Source organism: Solanum stenotomum, chromosome 3 (assembly GCF_019186545.1).
Source record: "Solanum stenotomum isolate F172 chromosome 3, ASM1918654v1, whole genome shotgun sequence".
Classification (NCBI taxonomy): Eukaryota; Viridiplantae; Streptophyta; class Magnoliopsida; order Solanales; family Solanaceae; genus Solanum; species Solanum stenotomum.
The window spans coordinates 2,009,840-2,032,540 of NC_064284.1; the positions used below are offsets into that span (position 1 = coordinate 2,009,840).

The 22,701-nt window shown below is 34.1% G+C and overlaps 3 protein-coding genes across 3 annotated transcripts; all 3 read left to right on the top strand.

Annotated features, from left to right (window-relative positions):
- The first annotated feature begins 1,083 nt into the window (after positions 1 to 1,083).
- On the top strand, positions 1,084 to 12,086 carry LOC125860093 (uncharacterized). Its single transcript, XM_049539987.1, has 16 exons — positions 1,084 to 1,789; positions 2,180 to 2,235; positions 2,853 to 2,911; positions 3,014 to 3,085; positions 3,482 to 3,565; positions 4,278 to 4,385; positions 4,741 to 4,803; positions 5,262 to 5,342; positions 5,873 to 5,938; positions 6,435 to 6,590; positions 7,439 to 7,516; positions 7,872 to 7,910; positions 8,495 to 8,577; positions 9,315 to 9,387; positions 9,972 to 10,539; positions 11,769 to 12,086. Exons 1-15 carry the CDS (start codon positions 1,197 to 1,199, stop codon positions 10,140 to 10,142), a joined length of 1,782 nt encoding a protein of 593 aa, XP_049395944.1. The 5' UTR covers positions 1,084 to 1,196; the 3' UTR covers positions 10,143 to 10,539; positions 11,769 to 12,086.
- Positions 12,087 to 13,065: 979 nt separating this feature from the next.
- LOC125860092 (pentatricopeptide repeat-containing protein At1g51965, mitochondrial) lies at positions 13,066 to 16,505 on the top strand. Its single transcript, XM_049539986.1, has 2 exons — positions 13,066 to 13,862; positions 15,217 to 16,505. Exons 1-2 carry the CDS (start codon positions 13,107 to 13,109, stop codon positions 16,420 to 16,422), a joined length of 1,962 nt encoding a protein of 653 aa, XP_049395943.1. The 5' UTR covers positions 13,066 to 13,106; the 3' UTR covers positions 16,423 to 16,505.
- Positions 16,506 to 19,374: 2,869 nt separating this feature from the next.
- LOC125857687 (acid phosphatase 1-like) lies at positions 19,375 to 20,315 on the top strand. Its single transcript, XM_049537299.1, has 3 exons — positions 19,375 to 19,757; positions 19,848 to 19,962; positions 20,046 to 20,315. The coding sequence occupies exons 1-3, from the start codon at positions 19,375 to 19,377 to the stop codon at positions 20,313 to 20,315; spliced, it is 768 nt and encodes a 255-aa protein (XP_049393256.1).
- Positions 20,316 to 22,701: the final 2,386 nt, after the last annotated feature.

Below are 22,701 nucleotides of genomic sequence, written 5' to 3' on the forward strand. Positions count from 1 at the left end.
TATGCAAATAAGTTATAACAATATATCCTGCCTAAACTCTATTTTGTGAAAATAGAAAAATTGTTTTAGAGAGACATATCTAAACATGTATAATGGTTCGCTATTTACTTATTTTTAGTCAATATATAAAAACTATATACTGATATTTTTAATTTAAACATTTAAATAGGTGACTATTTAGATTAATTCTTCTTAGATGAATGATTTTATTTACCATTTTAACTATTAGCGAATGATAGATTAAATTGAATATTAAAAAAATGTTTTGTCTTGAATTTCATTTGTTCTTCTTTTTTAAAATTCGAACATCTTTTCTAATTACAAATTGTGTTTTTCATGATTTTTTTTTACTTTAAATGCTTGAACGCTTAGTTGAGTAGTTTTTAGTGAAGCCTTTCTTTTTAACAAAAAGATACAATTATAATTTTTTGATGTTACATTTAATGTCGATGAATGCATCGTTTGATGAAAAAAATATGAACTTTTGTTATAATCCATTAAGGGAATATACTTTAATTTTATATTAATTTCCTTTTTTGTTGGTAACGGAGTTTTAAATTCATGCAATTATTTTTAAAAAAAAAACATATCATGCCAAATATTTTAGTTACATCGCCTTTAATCTTCAATTGAAGATTTTAATTGTACTAAGTTTCAAAAATAAATAAATAGAATCATATATCCTTAAGTTTTACTTAATTTGTAGTTGGTTGAACTTTAACATAGTATGTCCTAACTCCTAAGTAGACGTATAACATCTTGAACTATATTTGTTTGGTATTATATATGTATTTCAAATAAATATGAGAGATAAGTACCAATTTATTATCAAATGAAAAATTTACTATTCTATAAAATATGAATCATAAGTTTTTCATTTATTAGTCGTTAAATTATGGATTCAATTTCTGAAATTATGTAGAATATATTATTATTTTTATTAGTCATGCCCGACAAAAGTTTTTGAATTCGAGACTCAAAAATGAAAAAAAGAAAATTTGTTTTGTTCCAACAAATGGATACATAATTTGAATTTAGTGGGGTCAATACAATATTGAAAACCGGAAGATGAAAAAAAAAGGTTACCAAAAAGCTAATAAGAGCGAGTTTCCGTTCCCGCCGTTTGTCAGTCAGTGGGAGTGCTCTGTTCAAAATTTGCGCCTATAAAACTCCCGGAATCCTTCATTTCTCTGTAAATGCAAGTACCAAACATGCAAGCGCTAAGAGCTCTCCGTTTCCAAAAACACTTGCTCAATCTCCCTCCAACAAACCCCCTTTCGTCTCTCCGTTTCACTGTCATATGCAGTTCTCGCCAGTTCCACTTCACTCGCCGGAAACACTTCCCTGAAGAGTCCACAGCTCTCACCGAAGACGCCGTACAAGGCTGGGCCGCTCCTTCAGCTGCTCGAGAAAACCCTAGTGGTGAGAATGTTCCGCAAAGGGAGTCTAAATCGAGTGCAAATTACTCCAATGTTTTGGGTTCAAAGGGCAGGGTTTATGAGGTTACAGGGAATGGGAACAAGAAGAAGGGGAAAGGGAAGAGTAAAACAGTGTGGGTGTGTTCTGATTGTGGGTATGATGATGGACAGTGGTGGGGGATATGTAAGCAGTGTAATGGGGTGAATACTATGAAGCGGTTTTCTGAAGGGGTAGAGCATCTCACGAGTGGGTTTGAGGTTTTGGAGAATGTGACAAGGTCGTGGCTGCCTCATCAGTCTGTTAGAGCTATGCCCACGAAATTGACTGATGTGAATAAGGGAATTAATCAATCGAATTGGCGAATCCCTCTGTAAGTGAAGTGACAGTTTGTACCAACTTGAATTTGAGTTTGTCTATGTATTATGCATATGATGCTAAGATTTTGGCTTTCTAGTTTATTTTTACACTAATGCTGTCTATGTTTTAGTTGGAATATCTACCAAGTTTTCTAGCTTCTCGAAGGAGTGAATGTTTAGATTAGGTGAAATTTTGACAAGACTGTAGGACCAGGTGGACTATCGTAAATCAATTTGATTCTAGTGGAACACTGAATTTAATAATGTAAAAATGAATGCTACTGCATCTTTCTAAGTTCATATCATTGGATGAGTTCTTTTGGCCATTTAAGGTTCATATATAATATATAGGGAGATCATTGATAAATGTCAATGAACACTCTGAATTAATGGTCTTATTATAGGTCTGGCCTTTTTGGAGCTGAAGTGGGAAGAGTACTTGGTGGTGGTCTTGTGCCAGGTACTGCCATGTTCAGACCCTGCTTTTACATGAAGTTCATTTTGTCTTGCTACTCTGTTATTAATGGTCCATGAGGCATAAATTTATGGACCCAAGTACCTCTATTATTCTGTAAGAATTCCAGCAATAACTTTAAGTAATGTAGTCAGCTTGCTACTCTGTTATTAATGAAATTGGGTTACTACAGCGTTCACTTTAACTTTGCAATTTTGCTAGAAGCCCGAGTATATTCTATATAAAAGACTTAGTTATCCACCTGCAAATTAAAAAAGAAAGCTTCCAGAGATGTTGCATTCTGTAATTCTTTTTTACCTGTATTTGTTATGGTGAGCACTATAATAGGCTACACCTTGAACTGTACCACAGATGGATTAGGAGCATCAACCAACTTTAAATCTATGCCTGCAGATAAATAAATGCTGCTAAATGTACAGTCACTCTCTAGGTTGCCTTTAGTCTCTGCTTCTCACTATTTAAATGTTCCCATTGCTTTCGTGGAGCATTTTGACTTTGACTTATTGAGAGCTATTTGGTCTTTACCTTTTTCTTTAATAGGTAAGCTGGTCTCTGCCCTCTCAACAAGGACCAATTCATTTTTTCACCTTTCTATGTTGCAGGTTGCTTAGTTTTAATTGGAGGTGATCCGGGTGTTGGTAAGAGCACATTACTGTTACAGGTATGATGCTGTGTGCGACATAAGTTTTTCGTTTTAGGTCATATTATTTGGAGTTATCTATTATTCTCCAATCACTTTAACTATCTTACTCTCTATTGCAAGATTGCAGCCATAGTTGCAGAGGGGTGTGAAATGGGGGGACCAGCAGCAGTTCTCTATGTGTCTGGGGAAGAGGTGGGCGCTTATCATTCTTAATTGGGCAGTGCCATTATTCTTCTTTAAGCTTTTGATAAATTGCTTCTGCTAAACTGAAATTTAGACCAAGGGCATGAGTTCATGAAGGAGAATTGATTGATTTATCTTGAAAAGGGAATGGGAATAACAATTATATAAAAAAACTACATGATTTCAAGTTCAGTAAATTTGAGGGAGCACACTCTTTTTGAGTGCAGATACTAGTCCTTTGGCCTTGTAATACACGAAACAAAATTTGGGAAAATGTTGATGGCTTGTAAATTTTCCAAATTCATATCCTAGCTTTCTTGTTTAAATAAGTCTTTTTCCTTGTATGCAATTTTATGCTCATGAAAAATATTGGTATCTTACTGTCTTGAGTCATCTGCATGGCAGAGTATTGAGCAAATTGGGAACAGAGCTGATCGGATGAGAATCGGGACAGATGAACTATTTTTATATGCAAGTACAGATGTTGAGGTTAACCCCTTTATATCATTCAATAATTATGAATGTCAATTTTATTTTTGGTATGCTTGACCTTTTTAAGTAGTTGTTCGAATTGATAGTTGACTAGTAATCTTAAATTGGCTTGTTATACCATGCAAGCACTTCACCTTATAGGCTTGTAATAATCAAAAAGCTTGAACTTAGTAGTCGTCCTCAGTACTTCATCACATAATTAACGAGGTGTAAAATGTTTGTAGTCTTTGTTTAGTTGGAGACAAGCTGATTTTGCCGACCCTAGAACATAAAGTTAGTGGTATATTACCTAGCATGTTTTTACCAAAATATCTTTCTAGTTGTACTTCGATTTTATTTTTTGAACCAACTTATGATATTTTTAGATGTGACCAATGTTTAGCCGAAATTGCATCTCACTCAAGGAGTCTATAAGTGAAGGAAGGATGGGAATATCAATATTTTTATCTTTATAATCTTTAAACATGCAAGCTATAAAAATGATCATTTAATGAAAGATAGGCCGTTTATCTGTGTCAATGATGAAAGATAGCTTTGTATTAGTTTGTGTGCTTTGTTTCTCTTGTAAAGACTAGGTCCTTTGCATATTTGTTCAACAAATAACCTGGATTACTTGAAGGTTGCAGAATGAGATAATTGTTTAACAGATGCTTAGAGTGAATAAATCTGATGAGTTTATGTTTTATTCCATGTTGCCGTCTTTCTTCAGGATATTTTGGAAAAGACCCAAACTCTCTCACTGCGAGCTTTGGTAATTGATTCCATCCAGACAGTATATCTGAGAGGAGTAACTGGAAGTGCAGGTGGTCTATCGCAGGTTCACTGTTTTGTACTACCTTTTGTATTATCAGAGGTTCACTGTTTTGTGCTATATTTTGTAATAGTGAGAGGTTTGCTGAGAGTTCATCCGAGCTTTTTATCCATTTGAATGGGAGGGTAGATCTAGATTCATTTGTTATTGAAAGCTATCATGTGAAGAAGCTTCCTATAAATAAATCCTTTGTCTCAAGGCAGCTGTGCTAACAGAGTTTTCAGAAAAGAATCTGCCTCTAAAGGATGTCTTGATAAAGCTTTGTTTACCTGTTTTTTAAACTAATGAGATAGACAACCATTAAGTTGCTTCTCACTATGGTGTTCAGTCATCTTACTTAACGCTGATTCATTCATGACAGGTAAAAGAATGCACAGAAGTATTGCTGCGGTTTGCCAAGAAGACCAATATCCCTGTGTTTCTGGTGAGGATGGACAATTGAGCACTGTGCTTTAACTTAAGACATCTGGTTGATGATATTTATTGCTGTAACTTAATTTAAGGTTGTTTGTCTTTTTTGTCACGTTAGGTGGCTTTCTTTAGTTACCCTCTCGTCCTCTCCTCCTTCGCAAAAGTAAATTAAATTATCTCAATATTTTTATATAGTATTTTTTATGACAGAGGTAAAAATAATAAGAGGAGTTTCACCTTTATTTGAGAGGTATCATTTCGATTACCTTATCAGAGGATATATTCTTTTTTCTCTTCGATGGATAAATTTTTGCTATGTGTTATGAACCTATGCACAACTAGAATTTGTTTTCTGACTTGATGATATGCTGTCAGCAGCCAGAATCCATTGATAGGTTTAGAGAAATCTTCCTCTATTCTCTTTGCCAGTTATTTATCTGTTGATCTGATACTAAACTTGGGAAATTTCAGATTGGACATGTGACTAAATCTGGAGAAATAGCTGGTCCTCGCGTCTTGGAACACATAGTTGATGTTGTTCTCTATATGGAAGTTGGTACCTTCTGAATTTCAGATTTGAGCAGTATCTTCTCATACTTTGATGTCATTTGCTGTATACACATATTTTTTTCTAGCTTGGATTTATCTTTTAAAGAGAATAAAGAGATTTTGATATGGCTTTTGAGTTTTGACACTGAAGATGAAACCATGTGCTCATGCTAGTAATGTTGTATGGTAAAGTGCCTATTTTTTTTAGTGATCAAGTGTAGAATGCTTGGTTAATTTATTCTGAGTCCATGAACATTTGGGTGTATCCTTTATAATTTGTGGCTTCATTGGCTCGTTTGCATGCCCTTTTTTACTTAATTGAGATAATAAGTTATGTTTGTGCATATTTTCTTTTGGTTGCATTTAGGATTTAATGTGTCTGGAGTCCACTCTTGCAAGACAGAGCACTACACATCCTCCGTAGAAGAATTTTCTCTATTATTTTTCCTTCCTTTAGGAGGTTCTTATTCTTGCTTTTGATTATGCCATATCTGCTTCTCATCAATGCTCGGGTCACCCATTGAAAATTGCAGGGAGAGAAGTGCTCATCTCATCGTTTACTTCGTTCAGTGAAGAATCGATTTGGATCCACAGATGAGGTATTCAGATGCTTCTGCTCATTTTTCTTGTTCTTTCCTTTTGTTGAAATGCTCTATATGATTTTAGATGTTCATGGGACTTGAAACAAAGCTTCTTTTTCATTGTTTGATGGGGAGACGAGGGGCAACTTAAAAGGAAGATCTATGCATTGCATGAATCAGTTAGTTTCAAGTTTAGTAGAAGGTTATCCTTCTTATCTGGTCAGCATATCCTGATTGAGAAAGGTTATCACTTTCTCATGGTTGAAGATTTTCCAAAAGTTAATTTGAAGGACAAAAGAGGCCTGACTTAATATAGAGTAAAATTGTCAAAGGATTTCTCAAACCCCTTTAGTATGGATTATGCTATTCTCTATGTAGGATCTCATCTCAGGACTAGTTATGATTATCTGTGAAATATCATACTGAATATTTGGACCATCCCTAGTGACTTCCTGAATTATTATTTTTAATGTATGTTTTGTCTATTGTATGCTCTGACATGTTCTGCTTGCAGCTTGGAGTGTTTGAAATGTCACAATCAGGCTTGCAGGCTGTTTCAAACCCAAGTGAAATGTTTCTAAGTGAACAGCAGTCGGATTCTGAGTTTCTGGCTGGATTAGCTGTTACTGTAATTATGGATGGATCTCGAGCCTTTCTTATTGAAATTCAGGTATGTCTTTATGCAATAATTTGTTTTTGGGTATCTCTTGATGTAACCTGCCAAGCACTAAGCTAGTTCTGGTAATTACAGAATAGAAGGTCTCCTTGTGCAAAAACAGAAAGGAGGGTTCTCCCTTATCAGAGATTACTCCAGTAGTTAGCTGATACAGTCTGTCATGCTATCTTTCCAATATACATCCTGCATATTACACCAGAGTCCCGATAATCACATTTATTAGTTATTGTTCTTGTAATTATCATTTTTGTATAAATTTGCCGAGTGCAGAGTGCCAACCTAGTCTAGCAATTAACATGTGACTTAGTCTCTTCTCAATTCTAAAGTCTTTAGGTTTATGCTCAAGTGGAACCAAGGGTTGTGAAGAAGGTTCATCATAGACAAATATGGAACCCAAGGACAATGAAGGACTGATTAAATTACCATGCCTTATGGGGTAGGACTATGAAGGGGTATAACAAAGATATGAGGGGAATTGGAGGGGTATGACAAAGATATTGGGGTGGTGGGGGTGGAATTTCTATGACAAACATCCAAGTCAAGTGAGCAATGGAGCTAGAATCAGGTCCTGGAAACAAAAATGGTGTAGTGATATTTCCTTGTGCAACATCTTCTCTACATTTTCTCCAAAAGCTATGATAACTGCACAGGTGTACCAATGAGGGGAAGGAAGAGCTTGTGATTTAAGCAAGCATCTCTCTAGTTATGGCCACATGAATCTGTGCTTCTAATGTTTTTTTTTTCAAGTCAATGGCCATCAGGCCTTATAAGATTCTGCTCTTCTAATGTAATATTTTCTCATACATTCTTTTATCGTTTGAAGAAAGTCTATATCTATGTAGGCATTGTGTGTTGCTGGTTCATCTGTCTCAAGACAAGTAAATGGTGTTCAAGCTGGCAGAGCTGAGATGATAATTTCAGTGAGTGATTACTCCTTCCGAAGTTTAAATGAACTCGTAAAGAAATTTTGCAAGGAAATTACATGTGCTGAAACTTGTGGCCCACATGCCAATTCTTGAAAATCGTTGATATTCCCTTGTCCTTTTCCTGAAACTGAATGATTCAGAATCCATGGGCTACTTTGGAATCAGATATGCTGAAGATTGCAAATTAACTGGTTCTTTATTACTGTACAGAAACCAGTTAATATTCTTGGAAATTGTTGATATGTCCTTTTCATTGCCTGAAACTGAATAATTCAGATGCCATGGGCTAGTATTTTGGATTAGATATGCTGAAGTTTGCAAATAACGTTTTCTTTACTGCTGTATTCAGGTTCTTATAAAGCAAGCTGGTCTCAAGCTGCAAGAGAATGTAATGATTCTAATGAACCTTTCCCCAATACTTTCTTCCTTTTATTGCTCCTTCTCTATGTGCTGCATATGACTTTTAGATTGTGTGGATTACAGTAACCCCATAAAGTCTTCTATGGTAAATGACTTAAGCACTCTAAATCTTAGTTTGTTCTTGTTTTACCTTCATTGTGATCCCTTTGATAGTTGGATTTTAAAGTTTTTTGTTAATTTCCATCAACTGGCTTTCAAATGACTCTGGATCTTTCTTGGCACCATAATGGCCAGGTTTTCATAATAGAAGAGAGATCATTCATGCAAATGAATTGGTATTTTGATCTATCTGATTTCGAAAAACCTTACCAACTTATAAAGACATGGCTATTAGGAGCACCATTAACATATACTAAAGCATTTGGCAATTTTTAATGTAATGTATTCACTTTTACATAGACAGATTTCTCCGTAGGATGTCTTATCTGGTATCTTTGATTTGGTCTTCTGTTATATATATATTTGGTTTCTTAGTGTGTACTTTCTATTTTCTGTTACAATCTGATATATTATTTAGATCTTTGATATAGTTCCTGTTTAATTTGATTATAGGGAGTTTTTCTCAATGTTGTCAGTGGTGTTAGCCTGTCAGAGACTGCTGGTGATCTTGCAGTAGCAGCAGCAATTTGCAGCAGGTATTCTTTTCATATATACTAGTCATCTGTCTGCTCAGGTCGACCACCTACATAGTTCTTTGTCTCAATTTGTATTATTATTTTACACAACTTCCACAATTTTTAGTAGGTCAAATTCTTTCAATTAATCAAACATATAATTTGATGGGGTGTTTTTCCTGTAACTAACTTTGAAAGTATTAATTTGTTTTACTTCTTGTATAACATAGAAGTCAAATAGACAGCTTAAACTCCATGCTGAGCTAAATGGTGTCACATTAATTTCGAAGGAATACCTGATATTAGTGGATGTTTTCTGTACATTAATATCTTACTATGTAAAAGACAAAAGAGGGAAGTGAATGAACAGAAATGGAAAAGAAGAAAAAATCATGCAGTTTTTCTTGATGACATGAAATTGCTTTGTCTTGAATTGGAAGATACATTTGCCTAGCTGTAAGCAAAACAATGTGAACGACATGACCAATGCCCTAGCCCCTATTAAAGTAAAACAAACAGATTTGTGCATGGCTTTGCTGAAGTTGATAATAGTGCTGGTTTTCAGTATAAACAGTCAAATTTAGGTTATCCTTCTTTAACATGAATTGGAACCTTCTTTTACGCCACAAGGGTGATATCAATCTTGAGAGTGAAATAGACTAGTGGATTTCTGCATTTGTCATACTTCTTGTAATTGTTTTTACATTTCTTGTAAAGTATGTAGATGTTTGTAAGCATGTGTGTCGTGTCCTTTTCAGTTTTTTGGAATTCCCTCTTCCTGTGGGCATTGCATTCATTGGGGAAATTGGCCTTGGTGGTGAAATTCGTACGGTATGTATACTTACCCAACCCTCCTTTTCCAACTTTCTGTACACTTCTTAAAGTATTTTTTTGTAAAATTTCTGGACTTTGCATCCTGATAACATGGCTTTCTCAAATTAGAGGATGCTATGTGGACCCTTCGTACAATGCATTGAGATCAAATAGCATCCTCAAATTTGAATAAGCCAGTTGATATCAATATATTTTTTTTTAGAAAAAGGCAGAAATATGATTCAAACTATAGTTGTTGGTTTCTGTTCAAACTCATAAATTTAGCCCTCCCATATTACATGATTTTTCTGATTTCATGAGTGTTTTAATGGTCTTCCATTTCCTCTGTTATAAAAAATAAACTATTATTCATGCATACTATCTAACCTTCAGCACAACTGTTGCTAGGAATTAATCATTAATTATGTTCCATGCATCCAACAGTAGGCCATTTGGTTTTCAAGAAAAAGCATTATGGTTTCTAGCTGGAGATTGTATGCTGCACCATACTTGCCCACCGTGCACAAGACACGATCTTTTCCTCTTCCTCTTCCTCCTGTTCTGATCGACTTCTATTTGTTCCCCTTTCAAAAAAAAATTAGGTACCAAGAATGGACAAAAGGATAAATACAGTGGTGAAGCTGGGATACAAGAAATGTATAATTCCCAAATCAGCTGAAACATCACTGTCAGCTTTAGATCTTGGAGATACTGAGATTGTGGCCTGCAGAAATTTGAAAGAGATGATAAACATTGTGTTCAGAAAACGCTGAGATATTATTGGTTGTAGTGAGTTTTTTATGTGTAGATAGTGATGCAATCTACACAGATATCAGTACTGTATATTATCTAGGCTGTTTCTTGTAATTTTGGCTCAGAGTTGTATCATTTTGGAGTTTTGGGCTAAAATCATCCCTGAAGTATAACCCAAACTTAAGATGCATCCTTATGATATAAATGTGAACAAAAAATATCCTTTAACTATCCTAAACTTAGCAATAATCATCCTTTTGTTAAAAAACTAACAGCTGAAATAATAACATGTCAAGCAGGTGACTTCCCCCAAAATTTCCATATTATATCGTCTTCATCCTTATATCTGGACTTTCTTTTATGCTTTCAAGCAGAAAAATAATCTGCTCCAATTGAAAGAGATGGACTTTATGAAATGTTAGGATGCTAATTTTTATTTTTGTTGTTTTTATCGTCTCGAAAGAACTATTATATTTGTCAAGCACAAGTAGCAATTACCATGGCCAAGATCAGCTATGGCAGTGTTAAATGTACCTTATTTGATAAAATGTCTGAAAGGAATTGAAGGTATATTGCATATGAATTTTCAGGTCTCATGGCCTTCTAAAGTAAATTTAGCTACTTCAAAGTTGCGATGAGTTATTTTCAATTGATGCATTGTAGAATGTGACGCTTAACAGACCATTTTTGACAATCGAACATTGATGCATTGCATAATGTGATGCACCAAATCCAATTAAATGATGTACATTTGAGTTTGTCACGAAAATTGTTGTAGTAAAAGATGAGAATGAGAAAATTGTTGGTTTAAATATATGGTCAACATGATAGGGTACATGAGAGATAGCAGAATGGGGATATAAGCCTTCAGCTTCTTTATATTTATAGCAAATATCGAGTGACCTGCTTGTATTCTTTAATATTCTTTTCTTTATGAGTTTTATTACGGCAAACTAAGAATATCCTCTCCCTTTTTAACTATTGTAGNGTCTTCATCCTTATATCTGGACTTTCTTTTATGCTTTCAAGCAGAAAAATAATCTGCTCCAATTGAAAGAGATGGACTTTATGAAATGTTAGGATGCTAATTTTTATTTTTGTTGTTTTTATCGTCTCGAAAGAACTATTATATTTGTCAAGCACAAGTAGCAATTACCATGGCCAAGATCAGCTATGGCAGTGTTAAATGTACCTTATTTGATAAAATGTCTGAAAGGAATTGAAGGTATATTGCATATGAATTTTCAGGTCTCATGGCCTTCTAAAGTAAATTTAGCTACTTAAAAGTTGCGATGAGTTATTTTCAATTGATGCATTGTAGAATGTGACGCTTAACATACCATTTTTGACAATCGAATATTGATGCATTGCATAATGTGATGCACCAAATCCAATTAAATGATGTAAATTTGAGTTTGTCACGAAAATTGTTGTAGTAAAAGATGAGAATGAGAAAATTGTTGGTTTAAATATATGGTCAACATGATAGGGTACTTGAGAGATAGCAGAATGGGGATATAAGCCTTCAGCTTCTTTATATTTATAGCAAAAATCGAGTGACCTGTTTGTATTCTTTAATATTCTTTTCTTTATGAGTTTTTATAACGGCTAACTAAGAATATCTTCTCCCTTTTTAATTATTGTAGGAATCAAGATTATGGCTATTTCAACCGGAAAGAAAAAGAGCCTAACGTCAATCCAATTTATGAGATCCACTTCCATGAAAAAAGATTGGTCTCAAAGCACAAATTGAAGATCGTTACACAAAAGAAAAGCAGCAGGAGAAGAAGTTAATGTCATGGTTACACAAGAGCAACAAGAATTCTTGCAATTGGAAAGAGAGAAGATGAGAAAGTGAAGTCATAGTGAAGTAGTCGTTTATGTTATATTAATTTCACTTTGAATTTCTTGTATTAAACGTATCTAAGTTTGTTAAGTGCAATAAAAAAGTACTATGAGTTGCCTGAGAGTATTTATTTTTTGGCTTATTTTTTCTTCATTTTTCCACCTTGAGCATATTAACACTTCAAACTGATAATAAGCCAGCAAAAATGCTGGTAAATCAGCAGAAAAACAGCACCAAAACTAGCAGAAAATACTCCAAAAAAAAAAACATCAAAGCACCTGAAAAATAGGAAAAAGAAACTGGTAAAACAATACAAAAAAAAAACTAGTAAACTATTATCAAAAACCAGTAAAAACAACATCAAACCAGCTAAAAACAGCAATGCAGCAGAAAAAAACAGCAAAATATTGATAAAGCCGTAGAAAAACAACAAAAAACAGTAAAACAAGACCAAAGTAGCTAAAAACAGCAATACAACAGTGAAGCTGGTTAACTAGTAGTAAAAAACAAAAAAAAAATTCTATTGACAAGCCAATAGTAAATAGAAAAAAATCAATAGGAAAATCAGTAAATTCTTTTGGGCAAAACATAAGAAAAACTGCCAAAAAAAACAACATACGCAATGCACTTAAACACATATAAGGAAAACAATATTTAGAGAGAGAAAAAAGGTCAGATGCTTGCCACGTGTTTTTTTTTTATATCAGCTGTTATTTTTTTTAACAAAAGTTAACAGAAGGATGATTATTGCTAAGTTTAGGATAGATAAAGGATGTTTTTTGTTCACATTTATACCATAAGGATGTATCTTGAGTTTGAGTTATACTTTAAGGATAATTTTAACCCAAAACTCTATCATTTTGCACTCAGTACTGTATATTAACATAGACAAATTGTCTAAACTTCATTACCTAATTTTGTTAGCATCTATAAATTGGCACAAGCGTTTGATATCTTTGTGTTTATACCAAATTAGTGAATGTGTATCTTCAGTATACATATATTAATTCCTTCCTTAACCATTAAGAGCCTCGGCCCAATGGGCAATGGGCCGTTAAGTAGAACAGCCCATACACTGGTGGTGGGTTCCTCTACTCTTCCTCCTCTCTGAACCCAATTGAACATAACAAAATAATTCATGCAGCTCAGGCATCCCTGTCACCGGCTCCGGCAGAAGTTCCGATGCTTCGCCACCAAGTACAGTGGCAGAGTGGTGGTGGAAGCTGAAGATGGCCGTTCATTCGCCGTCGAAGTCGATGCCCCTACTCTTCACACCGACTCCAGAGGCTATGCTCTTCCCCGCCGTGACCTAATCTGTAAGGTCTCCCAGATTCTGAAGTCACCTCCTTCCCCTTCTTCTGATCCTTTCCTTGACTTATCTGACTATCTCGATACATTGACAATAACCCTAACTCCCTCTGAAGGTTCTGAAGTTCTCAAATCCCTGAAGTCTCCAAACCTCGCTCTTCGCTTCTTCCGATTTTGCCCCTCTGAAATCCCTAAATTCCGTCATGACTGCTTCACTTACAACCGTATCCTTCTCATCCTCTCCAAATCTTCTCTTCCGAACCGGCTCGATTGCGTCCGCGAGATTGTTGATGAAATGGAACGGACTGGTATTCAGGGAAACATATCCACTGTCAATCTTCTTATTGGAACATTTGGTGACGGCCAAGGGAATGGTGTTAATGAGCTAACAAGGTGTTTGGGGTTGGTTCAAAAATGGGATTTGAAGTTGAATTGCTATAGCTATAAGTGTCTTTTACAAGCCTATATCAGATTGTGCAATCCGGACAAGGCTTTGAGAGTTTACCAAGAAATGAGGAGACGTGGGTACAGATTGGATATATTTGCATACAACATGCTTCTTGATGCTCTTGCTAGGGACCAAAAGGTTTGTTCTTTGGATTCCTTGTGATTGTCTCTCATATTATTCAGTTTTTTGGAATCTAAGGTTTTTAAGTTGCAGTATGACATTGTCTGTGGCATTATTAGCTATTCTTTTTTGGGAAGAAACATATGGTGTAAAAGACGTGTCTGTAACTTCAATTTCTGAAATTAATGAATACAATAAACACTAAGTTTGGGATAAATGGTTCATCTCATGTTTCTCCATCTGAAATGTGAATCCTTACTGAGTTTGTGGCACTAGGTATACCAATTCAATGGAAACAAGTCGTCTTAGTTATATACAAAATAGAAAAGGAATAGTTATGCAAAATGAAGTGCATTACCTTTACCTCCAGAGGGGTGGCTTAGCAGTTGAAAAACTAGAGTCACAAGTTTGGGTATGAAAGTTCATACTCCAACTAAGGTGGAACTTGGTGAACTTTTTCTAGTATTCTAAACCTTCTTGTACACACACATGTTGGCTCTTTTAGTGTCTTACCCTAAGGTAGATAGGAAGAGTTCTAGTCTATGTAGTGCAACTATTAGGAGGATTTTTCACTTAACCTTGGACAAGGACATACTTTTGAAAACTAGGAACTTTTTTTAAGATCCTTTAAAGATATTTTATTAGTCATTAGTGCAAAATATGAATAAAGCATCTTAAGGCCAACATCTTGGGGAAATGCCTCTACTTAGCTAGCCAAGTCTTTTTCGGCTAGGCACAAGCTTTCTTTTTTTATCACAAGGTAACATTTTCTTTCACCAAGGAATGGGGAGAGTGGTTTAACGTGTCCTTCTTTGGGAAGTAGGAGGGTTGGCAAAAGTCTTGATTTTTTTTTTTTTGATAACCGAGAAATCCGTCTATGACCCGCCCTTTGGACCAATCACAGCCTTCTAAACTCGGTGGATAATGGGCCCGCCCCTCTACCCTTCTCCACTTAAATACCGGGCTTCGCTTTGCATGGTGTGGGGCTTGAACCTGCGACCTAAGCCACAAATCCTCCACCTTTTGCCACTTGAGCTAGGCCTTGGGGGCGCAAAAGTCTTGATTTCAATTGAAAAAAGTCGAAAGAAAGCTTTTGATTTATCTATCTTCAAATAAATCGGTCTTTAGTCACAGGTGCCATCATTATTACTTGGTATTGGAACAATACAAGTATGATCTGATCTCTTTTTATTGAGTTTTGATTTCTGATAAATGTAATTATTGTCTCTGAGATAAAATACTTAATAAACTGTATACATGCATTTGAAAATGCTATAGAGGTGTTTTGAGTCCACTTCATGAGTGAGTCTTGAAATATATGATGAATATGGTTCTGCTTGGCTAATGATTCTAATGTGCAGCACTTTGCCAGGTTGATCAGGTCCACAAGGTTTTCGAGGACATGAAGAAGTGGCACTGTGAACCTGATGAATATACGTATACCATTCTGATTAGAATGACTGGGAAATTAGGGAAGCCCGGTGAATCACTTTCTTTCTTTCAGGAAATGCTGTCAAAGGGTATTTCACCAAATTTAATTGCTTATAATACTATGATCGAAGCTCTTGCGAAAAGCCGCATGGTTGATAAGAGTATCTTTGCCTTCTCTAAGATGGTGGAGAATAGTTGCCGGCCCAATGAATTTACTTACAGTATTATTTTAAATGTATTGGCCGCAGAAGGGCAACTTGGACGACTTGATGAAGTTGTGGAAATATCTAAGAGATACATGAATAAATCGATATACGCATATCTTGTTAGAACGTTGAGTAAAATAGGCCATGCAAGCGAAGCTCATAGGCTGTTTTGCAATATGTGGAGCTTCCATGATAGAGGAGATCGTGATGCCTACTTATCCATGTTAGAGAGCTTATGCAACTCTAAGAAAGTAACTGAGGCTATTGATTTGCTGAATAAGATGAGTGAAAAGGGAGTAAAAGCAGATAGCTTCATGTATAATACCGTCTTCTCTGCACTTGGGAAGCTAAAGCAGATTCCTCATCTTCATGATCTCTATGAAAAGATGAAACAGGATGGCCCCTCACCAGATATATTTACTTATAACATTTTGATCTCTAGCTTTGGTAGAGCGGGGGAGGTTGGGGAAGCTCTCAAGATTTTTGAAGAACTTGAGAATAGCAATTGTAAACCTGATATTGTCTCCTACAACTCTTTAATAAATTGTCTGGGAAAGAATGGAGACATTGATGAAGCGCACATGAAATTCATCGAGATGCAGGAGAAGGGCTTGAATCCTGATGTTGTAACATACAGCACTCTCATTGAGTGCTTTGGGAAGACTGAAAAAGTTGAGACAGCACGTCGGCTATTTGATGAAATGCTTGCAGCTGGCTGTTATCCTAATATAGTGACATACAATATCCTACTTGACTGTCTCGAGAGAAGTGGGAGAACTTCAGAAGCTGTTAGTTTATATGCGAAATTGAAGGAACAAGGTTTGGCAGCTGATTCAATCACATACACCATCCTTGAACGTTTACAAAGTGGTTCTCATAGAACATCAAGAGTTCGCAGAAAAAATCCAATCACCGGTTGGGTGGTTAGCCCATTAAGGTGACATTCAAACAAGGATTAGATTAAAGCTGCGCATGCTCATGATTACACGGTTAAAGGATCTTACCACTCAGTTGTGCTTTTGCTTGAGCCAGCATGGTGACATTGAATTTATACTGAGAACTCTGATGATGAGGAATTAAACTGTCTCAAAGAGTGACCTGCTGTAGACGACATGAATTGTTTTTTATGTGAAAGTAGTTACAAGATCTCATCTCTTCGTCAGAGAGGCAACTGTATATTGGTGAAATAGCACCCATCACCCATGTTGCCAGAGTTGAGATGAGAAGTGAATAGAAGACAGTTACAAGTGCGAAGCTGGTTATTTGTAGAACTAGAACAACTGGCACTGTTTCTGGAAATCAAATATTTAACTGAACTGATCAATTGTTTTAACAGAATCAGGGTCAGGTCACAGGTGACAATTTCTGGAAATTATCTACTTTGTATCCTGTCTCCGCTCTGCTGTCGATGAATGTATCATATTGTGGGTGTATAACTATGCTTAAGATGTGCTATTTTGATTCGTTATTAGATAGATACTTTCATTTTTGTTATGGAAAGTGAAAGTCGTTATATTTTTTTGTGTTTAAGACTGAAACAATTAGCGAAAATTTTCAGGTACATATATATGAAAGCTTTTAAGTTATTGTTTTCACAATTGGAAATTGTCAATATGGAATTCAATAGAACTTGACTCACTTCATCAAAAAAAAAAAATTCAATAGAACTTGACTCAAAACTATATACCGAGTAGAATTCATAGGTGAAGTCTAAAAAAGATTGGCGTATACCTTATGGGCTATGTAAATAAGCTACTATTGTTTGTCTCCCTTTGGGCATCATTTGGACTTCATTGATGGGCTGTGAGTTCAATATTCTTGCAAGTCACGTGAAGGATACAACTTTCTATTTTCTACTCGTATAATGCCGAAACAGAGAATGTGTGGTCTTTTTTATAATGATTTGGACAATTCTAACTCTTGAATTAGTTTTTGGGGTTGAGTAAGATTTAAGGTCCATAGATATCGATCGAGCCTAAAAAAAATTCAAAGCTTTCTAATGGAGAACGTTTTATCCTTTTTAGTGGATAATCCAATTGTGAGATTCATGGCGATTTGATGGTTTAAATTTGTGGTCTTGAAAATAAGAAAGATCACTTGTTATAATAGATAAAAGTAATCGGGTGATATAAAAATTCATATATAACTTATATGTAACTCATCGCTCAAAATGAAAAGGTGATAGGTGGTGGTTCTTTTTGTCGTCTAAGATAAAACTCATAATAAAGAGCTTTTTTCTTGGTGTGTTCAATAATTGTACCTCTGGATAAATATATACAAAAAATTTAGTAAAGATTAAATATAACAGTATCTTCCCTTTTGCATTATATTGGACCTGATAAATAGGCATCGTTGGTCAAAAGCACAAAGCATGCAGCTATTGGGCAACTTTTAGTAGTGAGTTCAATCATATCAGTCACCTGTTACGTTAACAGATATGACAATTGTTATTTCTCAATTTTAATGTGCATGTACAAGTATGAAGATGAAAAGAAATTGCAAACAACAATAATAACATATCATGTAGAGAGGATGGAATGTACACATATTTTATTTTTATTTCTATGGAATAGATTTGTTATTTTTGATAGATCCTCGACTCAAGATATAATTTTTTTAAAAAAAACATTTGTGAATAGGAATAATTGACATGGTGATACTGAATTCTATTAAAGCGTACGTATAATTCCCTTTGATCCTATGTAGATTTCATACACAAAAAACTAGTTTAAATTAATTATCGTTTTAGATGATTAATAAGAGGTATATTATTGACTTTATGAAAAGTGATGTTACCAATATTCAGAAAGAGTTTGCGAAGAGAAATGAAAAGGATCTTAAGGAATTTTTCGATAAGTGGATGAAAATCTTATGTAATCATACAAGCCTCTACTTTTGTATTTATTTGATGATAAAATAATATGGAAAATAAAATATCACGACAAAAATTGCACTTATTATATTTTATCTTGTGAAATGCAATAATTAAGATGATGAAATAAAGAAAAGAGAGTAGGTACATCCCAGCCAAAATATTGCGTTGTCCAACGACAAGCTAAATAATCTTATACACAGGTATTTGGTGCTGAGGAAAATATTTTAATTTTTTTTTCATATTTAATTAGTTAAAATATTTTTTTCTAGAGAAACAACTTTCCTAAAAAAAAAAAAAAATGACTTCCGTAGGAAAAACAAGTTACATAAAATGGAAATCAGCAAGGGGTACAATGGAGCGATTGGGGGTCGTTCACTCTAAATTATAGTTCTCCAATTTGAGCTTAGGAAATAAAAAATATATTACTAATAAATAGCGACACAACATTTTATCCTTTTGTGGCAAAAACTACACAATTCATGGTGATTCGATCGATGGTACATAAAATTCTTATACTAATAATAATAATATATATATATATACATCTCCTTACTTTTGTATTTGTTTGATTGTATAATAAAATATCAAAGAAATCACGGTCAATATATTTTATTTTATCAAGTGCAATAATTGAATGAAATAAAAAAAAAAAAAAGGGAGTAGGTATGTCCGACACAAAACATTGTGTTAGGGACTGTAAAATTGAAAACGAAAATTATAGGTATTAATTAGTTTCAAATATTATTTTGTAGGGTTAGTTTAGTTATCACATATAAAAGATGATATACCTAATTCTCTGAAATTTAATTTCAATAACCAAATAATTACTACAGGTTTTAACTTTACATTATCAAAGTTCAAGAAATCTGAAGCACTAAACTAAATGATATCGATATCATGTAAAGAAAGTGTTCACAAAATTGTCATGAAATGAAATGAAAGGAGCGTCCGTCTTAGTTCGAATTTTATTTATTATATAAAGGGACGAATCACACATGAAATGAAATGTAACAACAACATGAAGTTCATTTTCTTCTACATCCTTATTTCCATTGCTGCAAAATCATCCCAGGCAGATTTAATTCCCAACGAAATCCACCCTCTGCAGCCGAAAACGGGGTCCTCGGGGAGCCATGTACCTCAAATCAACTGCCTCAGCTGGCGTCTAGCCGTTGAAACAAACAACATTCAGGACTGGACATTAGTGCCTCTTCAATGCGAAGATTACGTCGGGCACTACATGCTTGGCAAACAATACCGCGACGACTGTTATAATATAGTCGCCGCGGCTATTCAGTATGCCAAATCTCTCAAAATTGGTAAAGATGTTTGGGTATTTGATATTGATGAAACTACTCTCTCTAACCTTCCTTATTACGCTCGTTCTGATGTTGCATTTGGGTAACTACTTTTCAATTTATGTTAAAATTGATTCAATCGTCTGTCTCTATTCAAATTCGCCTAATTAAACATTTAATTCTGATCCATCAGCTCCATAAAATACAACGCCACGAAATTCGACGAGTGGACAAGAGAAGGAAAAGCACCAACAGTACCAGCAACTCTGTTTCTGTATAATACATTGTTATCTATGGGTATTAAACCAGTATTTATATCAGGAACAAAGGAAGAGTTTAGACAAATAAGAATTACAAACCTAAATAAAGTTGGGTACCATTCATGGATTAGGCTCATCTTGAAGTAAGCATCTACTCATACGAAGCGCTAGCTTTTTCTGTTTTTAATGGCCTGCCTGAGATATTTGTTGTTGTGGGTACGTACAGGGGAGTAAATGATACAGGATCATCAATGAAGTACAAGTCAAGGAAAAGAGCGGAGTTGGTGAAAGATGGATACAGAATTGTTGGCAACATTGGAGATCAATGGAGTGATTTGCTTGGTGATTATGTTGGTCAGCGCACTTTCAAATTGCCTGATCCAATGTACTACATTGCTTGAAACTTCAAACTGTCACTAATTTTACGGTTCTGATTTCTATTAATTAATTAGGATTTATGTTTGGTTTTGGATTTTGAAAAATGTTAATTTCCTTCTACAGCCCTACCTACTTCTTATTTTGAGTTTTCTGTAATCAATCAAAAGGGTGTAGAAATGAGAAATGCAGTTGATTCACAATGATTGTGCTTATGCTATAAGACAAAATTATTAATTTGGTATAATAATATAGGTGTGCATTTTGTCTTTTTTTTGGACATATAGTCAGGAACAACAAAAGGCATATCACACAAATGGACAATCACTAGATAAACCCTATTGAATTGTTTAAGTCACCAAATTTTTTTATAATGATTCACTTGTTTGATTTTATACATGGTCCTTTATCAGTAGGGGAGCTTCGAGGATAGCAAATTGATAAAAACTTTTTGCAAAAAATAAAGAAGGGTTATCGATTCGTATTTTGAACTGGTTGATCAATTAATAACTTATATTGTACTAAAAGTAATGCCATGCATGTATTTTTCAATATGCATAAAAACTTATTTAAACTCAAGAGAATGAGGTCGTAACTGAATCTAAAGAGTCCAAGTGTATATATTGTTAAATATTAAGCAAAAGTTAGAGTGAGTAGATTTGGAAAGAAATGAAGCATTAGACTAAGTAAACGACCTACTAACTTCACCAATGTGCTTCAACTACTTGCTTAAAATGTTGTTTACATCCTACTTGTTTATAAGTGCAATCCACGTGCTTAAGGGTATTTAACGTGCCAATTTAAATTTTTTTAGAAGAATTTGAATGTATGGAATTAGAAGAAAAAAAAATGATTTTCATGCTAGCTAGTTGAAGTTCTAAGACATTGTTTAATATATCATATGTATATATGTGACGGTATCAACGTTAACGCATTGCTGGTCTGCCTCCAAGAGTGAATATAGGCAAAAATTGAGGCAGGTGAATTTATAATTTTTCATAAAACTAGATATTATATGTATATATATTTTAAATTTAATATGATATTATTTGCTATTTAATTGGCTTACTAAGAAACATAATAAGCATAAAGTTTTATTGGCCTCCTAAGAAAAATAAATATGCATAAGAACAAGTATATTGAAATGCGAAAATTAATAATAAAAAAAGACAAAAGTATTCATTTTCTAAATAAACTAATTTAATCTACAATAATATAACAGATTAATTTTATTTTTTATAGCTAGTTATATAAGCCAAACTGGAGGGGGGGCGTGCTTGAAACGTGAAACTGATCAAACCATGCTGCTTACTTAGCTTGTTAATTCTTGCGTCATTTTTATTAAGATGTGTATTTATAATAAGTAATTCACGATTTGCAATTTGTTGCTTACGCTTTGCTCTATGCTATCGACAAAATTATTTAAGTAGGTACAATATGCGGATCTGAATGAAACAAAAGCTGTACATTTTGTTTAATATATAGGCACAGTGAGTAGCAACAAAGAATTAAAACACATCATACAAAAGGACAGTCAATCACGCTACATAAATAATGAGTGTGAAGAAATAGAAAATAATGTGATAAGAGGGTAGTTGTTCTCCGTAAAAACATAGTAAATGATTCTTTAGAAATTCATCATGGTGTGACAAATTAAGGTCCTCCATGAAAAATAAAAAAGATCATCGATTCTTATATTCTAAATTGAACAATCAAATAACTTACACTAACACATGAAAAATTATGATCCTCGTAAGCAAACCATATATATGACGAAAAAATAATAGAGATAGCTAGCATATCTAAATTGCATCAAAAAATAAAAATCGTTTTTGATTAAGGGAGAATCGATCGAACTAACAAAAGAGAAAAAGAGAAGAGAATAAACGAGAATGTACAGTGTGAAATGGACATTGTATTGAGCAGGAGAAGATCAATCTGAGCCAAAAGCCCATCATGACAGGCCCATTTTGAAAATAAGCTAGTCATCCACGTATTACTGCCCCAACAATTTCCCCCTCACAATTCTTTTTTTTTTCATATGTTATTCAGGTACGACGTATTTGAATTTGTATCAAAAAGATTTTCTAAATTTGAATAATATTAAGGTCTATTTCATTCGTAGGATCAAATATGAGACTTATTAAGATTGAATTTTTTTTTAATCATGTTACTACAATCTTTGATAGTCATTATTTCGTCTTCGAGTCACTGTTTACACTATTATTATTTTCAAAATTGGATGATACTTATGTTTCGAAGCATAATTTTATTTAGCATGAAATTTGTTAAAAAAAATGAAATTCATAATTTTTAATATGTTATAAAATTTTGTACTTGTAAAAGCATGAAGAAAGTTTAAAATTAAATTATTTTTATAACTATAAAAGCGATATTATTTTTAAATAAATT

Bases quoted from the DNA above. Each gene is read 5' to 3' on its own strand.
- LOC125860093 (XM_049539987.1), top strand. From the start codon at position 1,197: ATGCAAGTACCAAACATGCAAGCGCTAAGAGCTCTCCGTTTCCAAAAA. The intron at 1,790-2,179 runs GTAAGTGAAGTG...GTCTTATTATAG, and splicing joins TCGAATTGGCGAATCCCTCT to GTCTGGCCTTTTTGGAGCTG. The intron at 4,386-4,740 runs GTTCACTGTTTT...CATTCATGACAG, and splicing joins GTGCAGGTGGTCTATCGCAG to GTAAAAGAATGCACAGAAGT.
- LOC125860092 (XM_049539986.1), top strand. From the start codon at position 13,107: ATGCAGCTCAGGCATCCCTGTCACCGGCTCCGGCAGAAGTTCCGATGC. The intron at 13,863-15,216 runs GTTTGTTCTTTG...GCACTTTGCCAG, and splicing joins CTCTTGCTAGGGACCAAAAG to GTTGATCAGGTCCACAAGGT.
- LOC125857687 (XM_049537299.1), top strand. From the start codon at position 19,375: ATGAAGTTCATTTTCTTCTACATCCTTATTTCCATTGCTGCAAAATCA. The intron at 19,758-19,847 runs GTAACTACTTTT...CTGATCCATCAG, and splicing joins CGTTCTGATGTTGCATTTGG to CTCCATAAAATACAACGCCA. The intron at 19,963-20,045 runs GTATTTATATCA...TTCATGGATTAG, and splicing joins TATCTATGGGTATTAAACCA to GCTCATCTTGAAGTAAGCAT.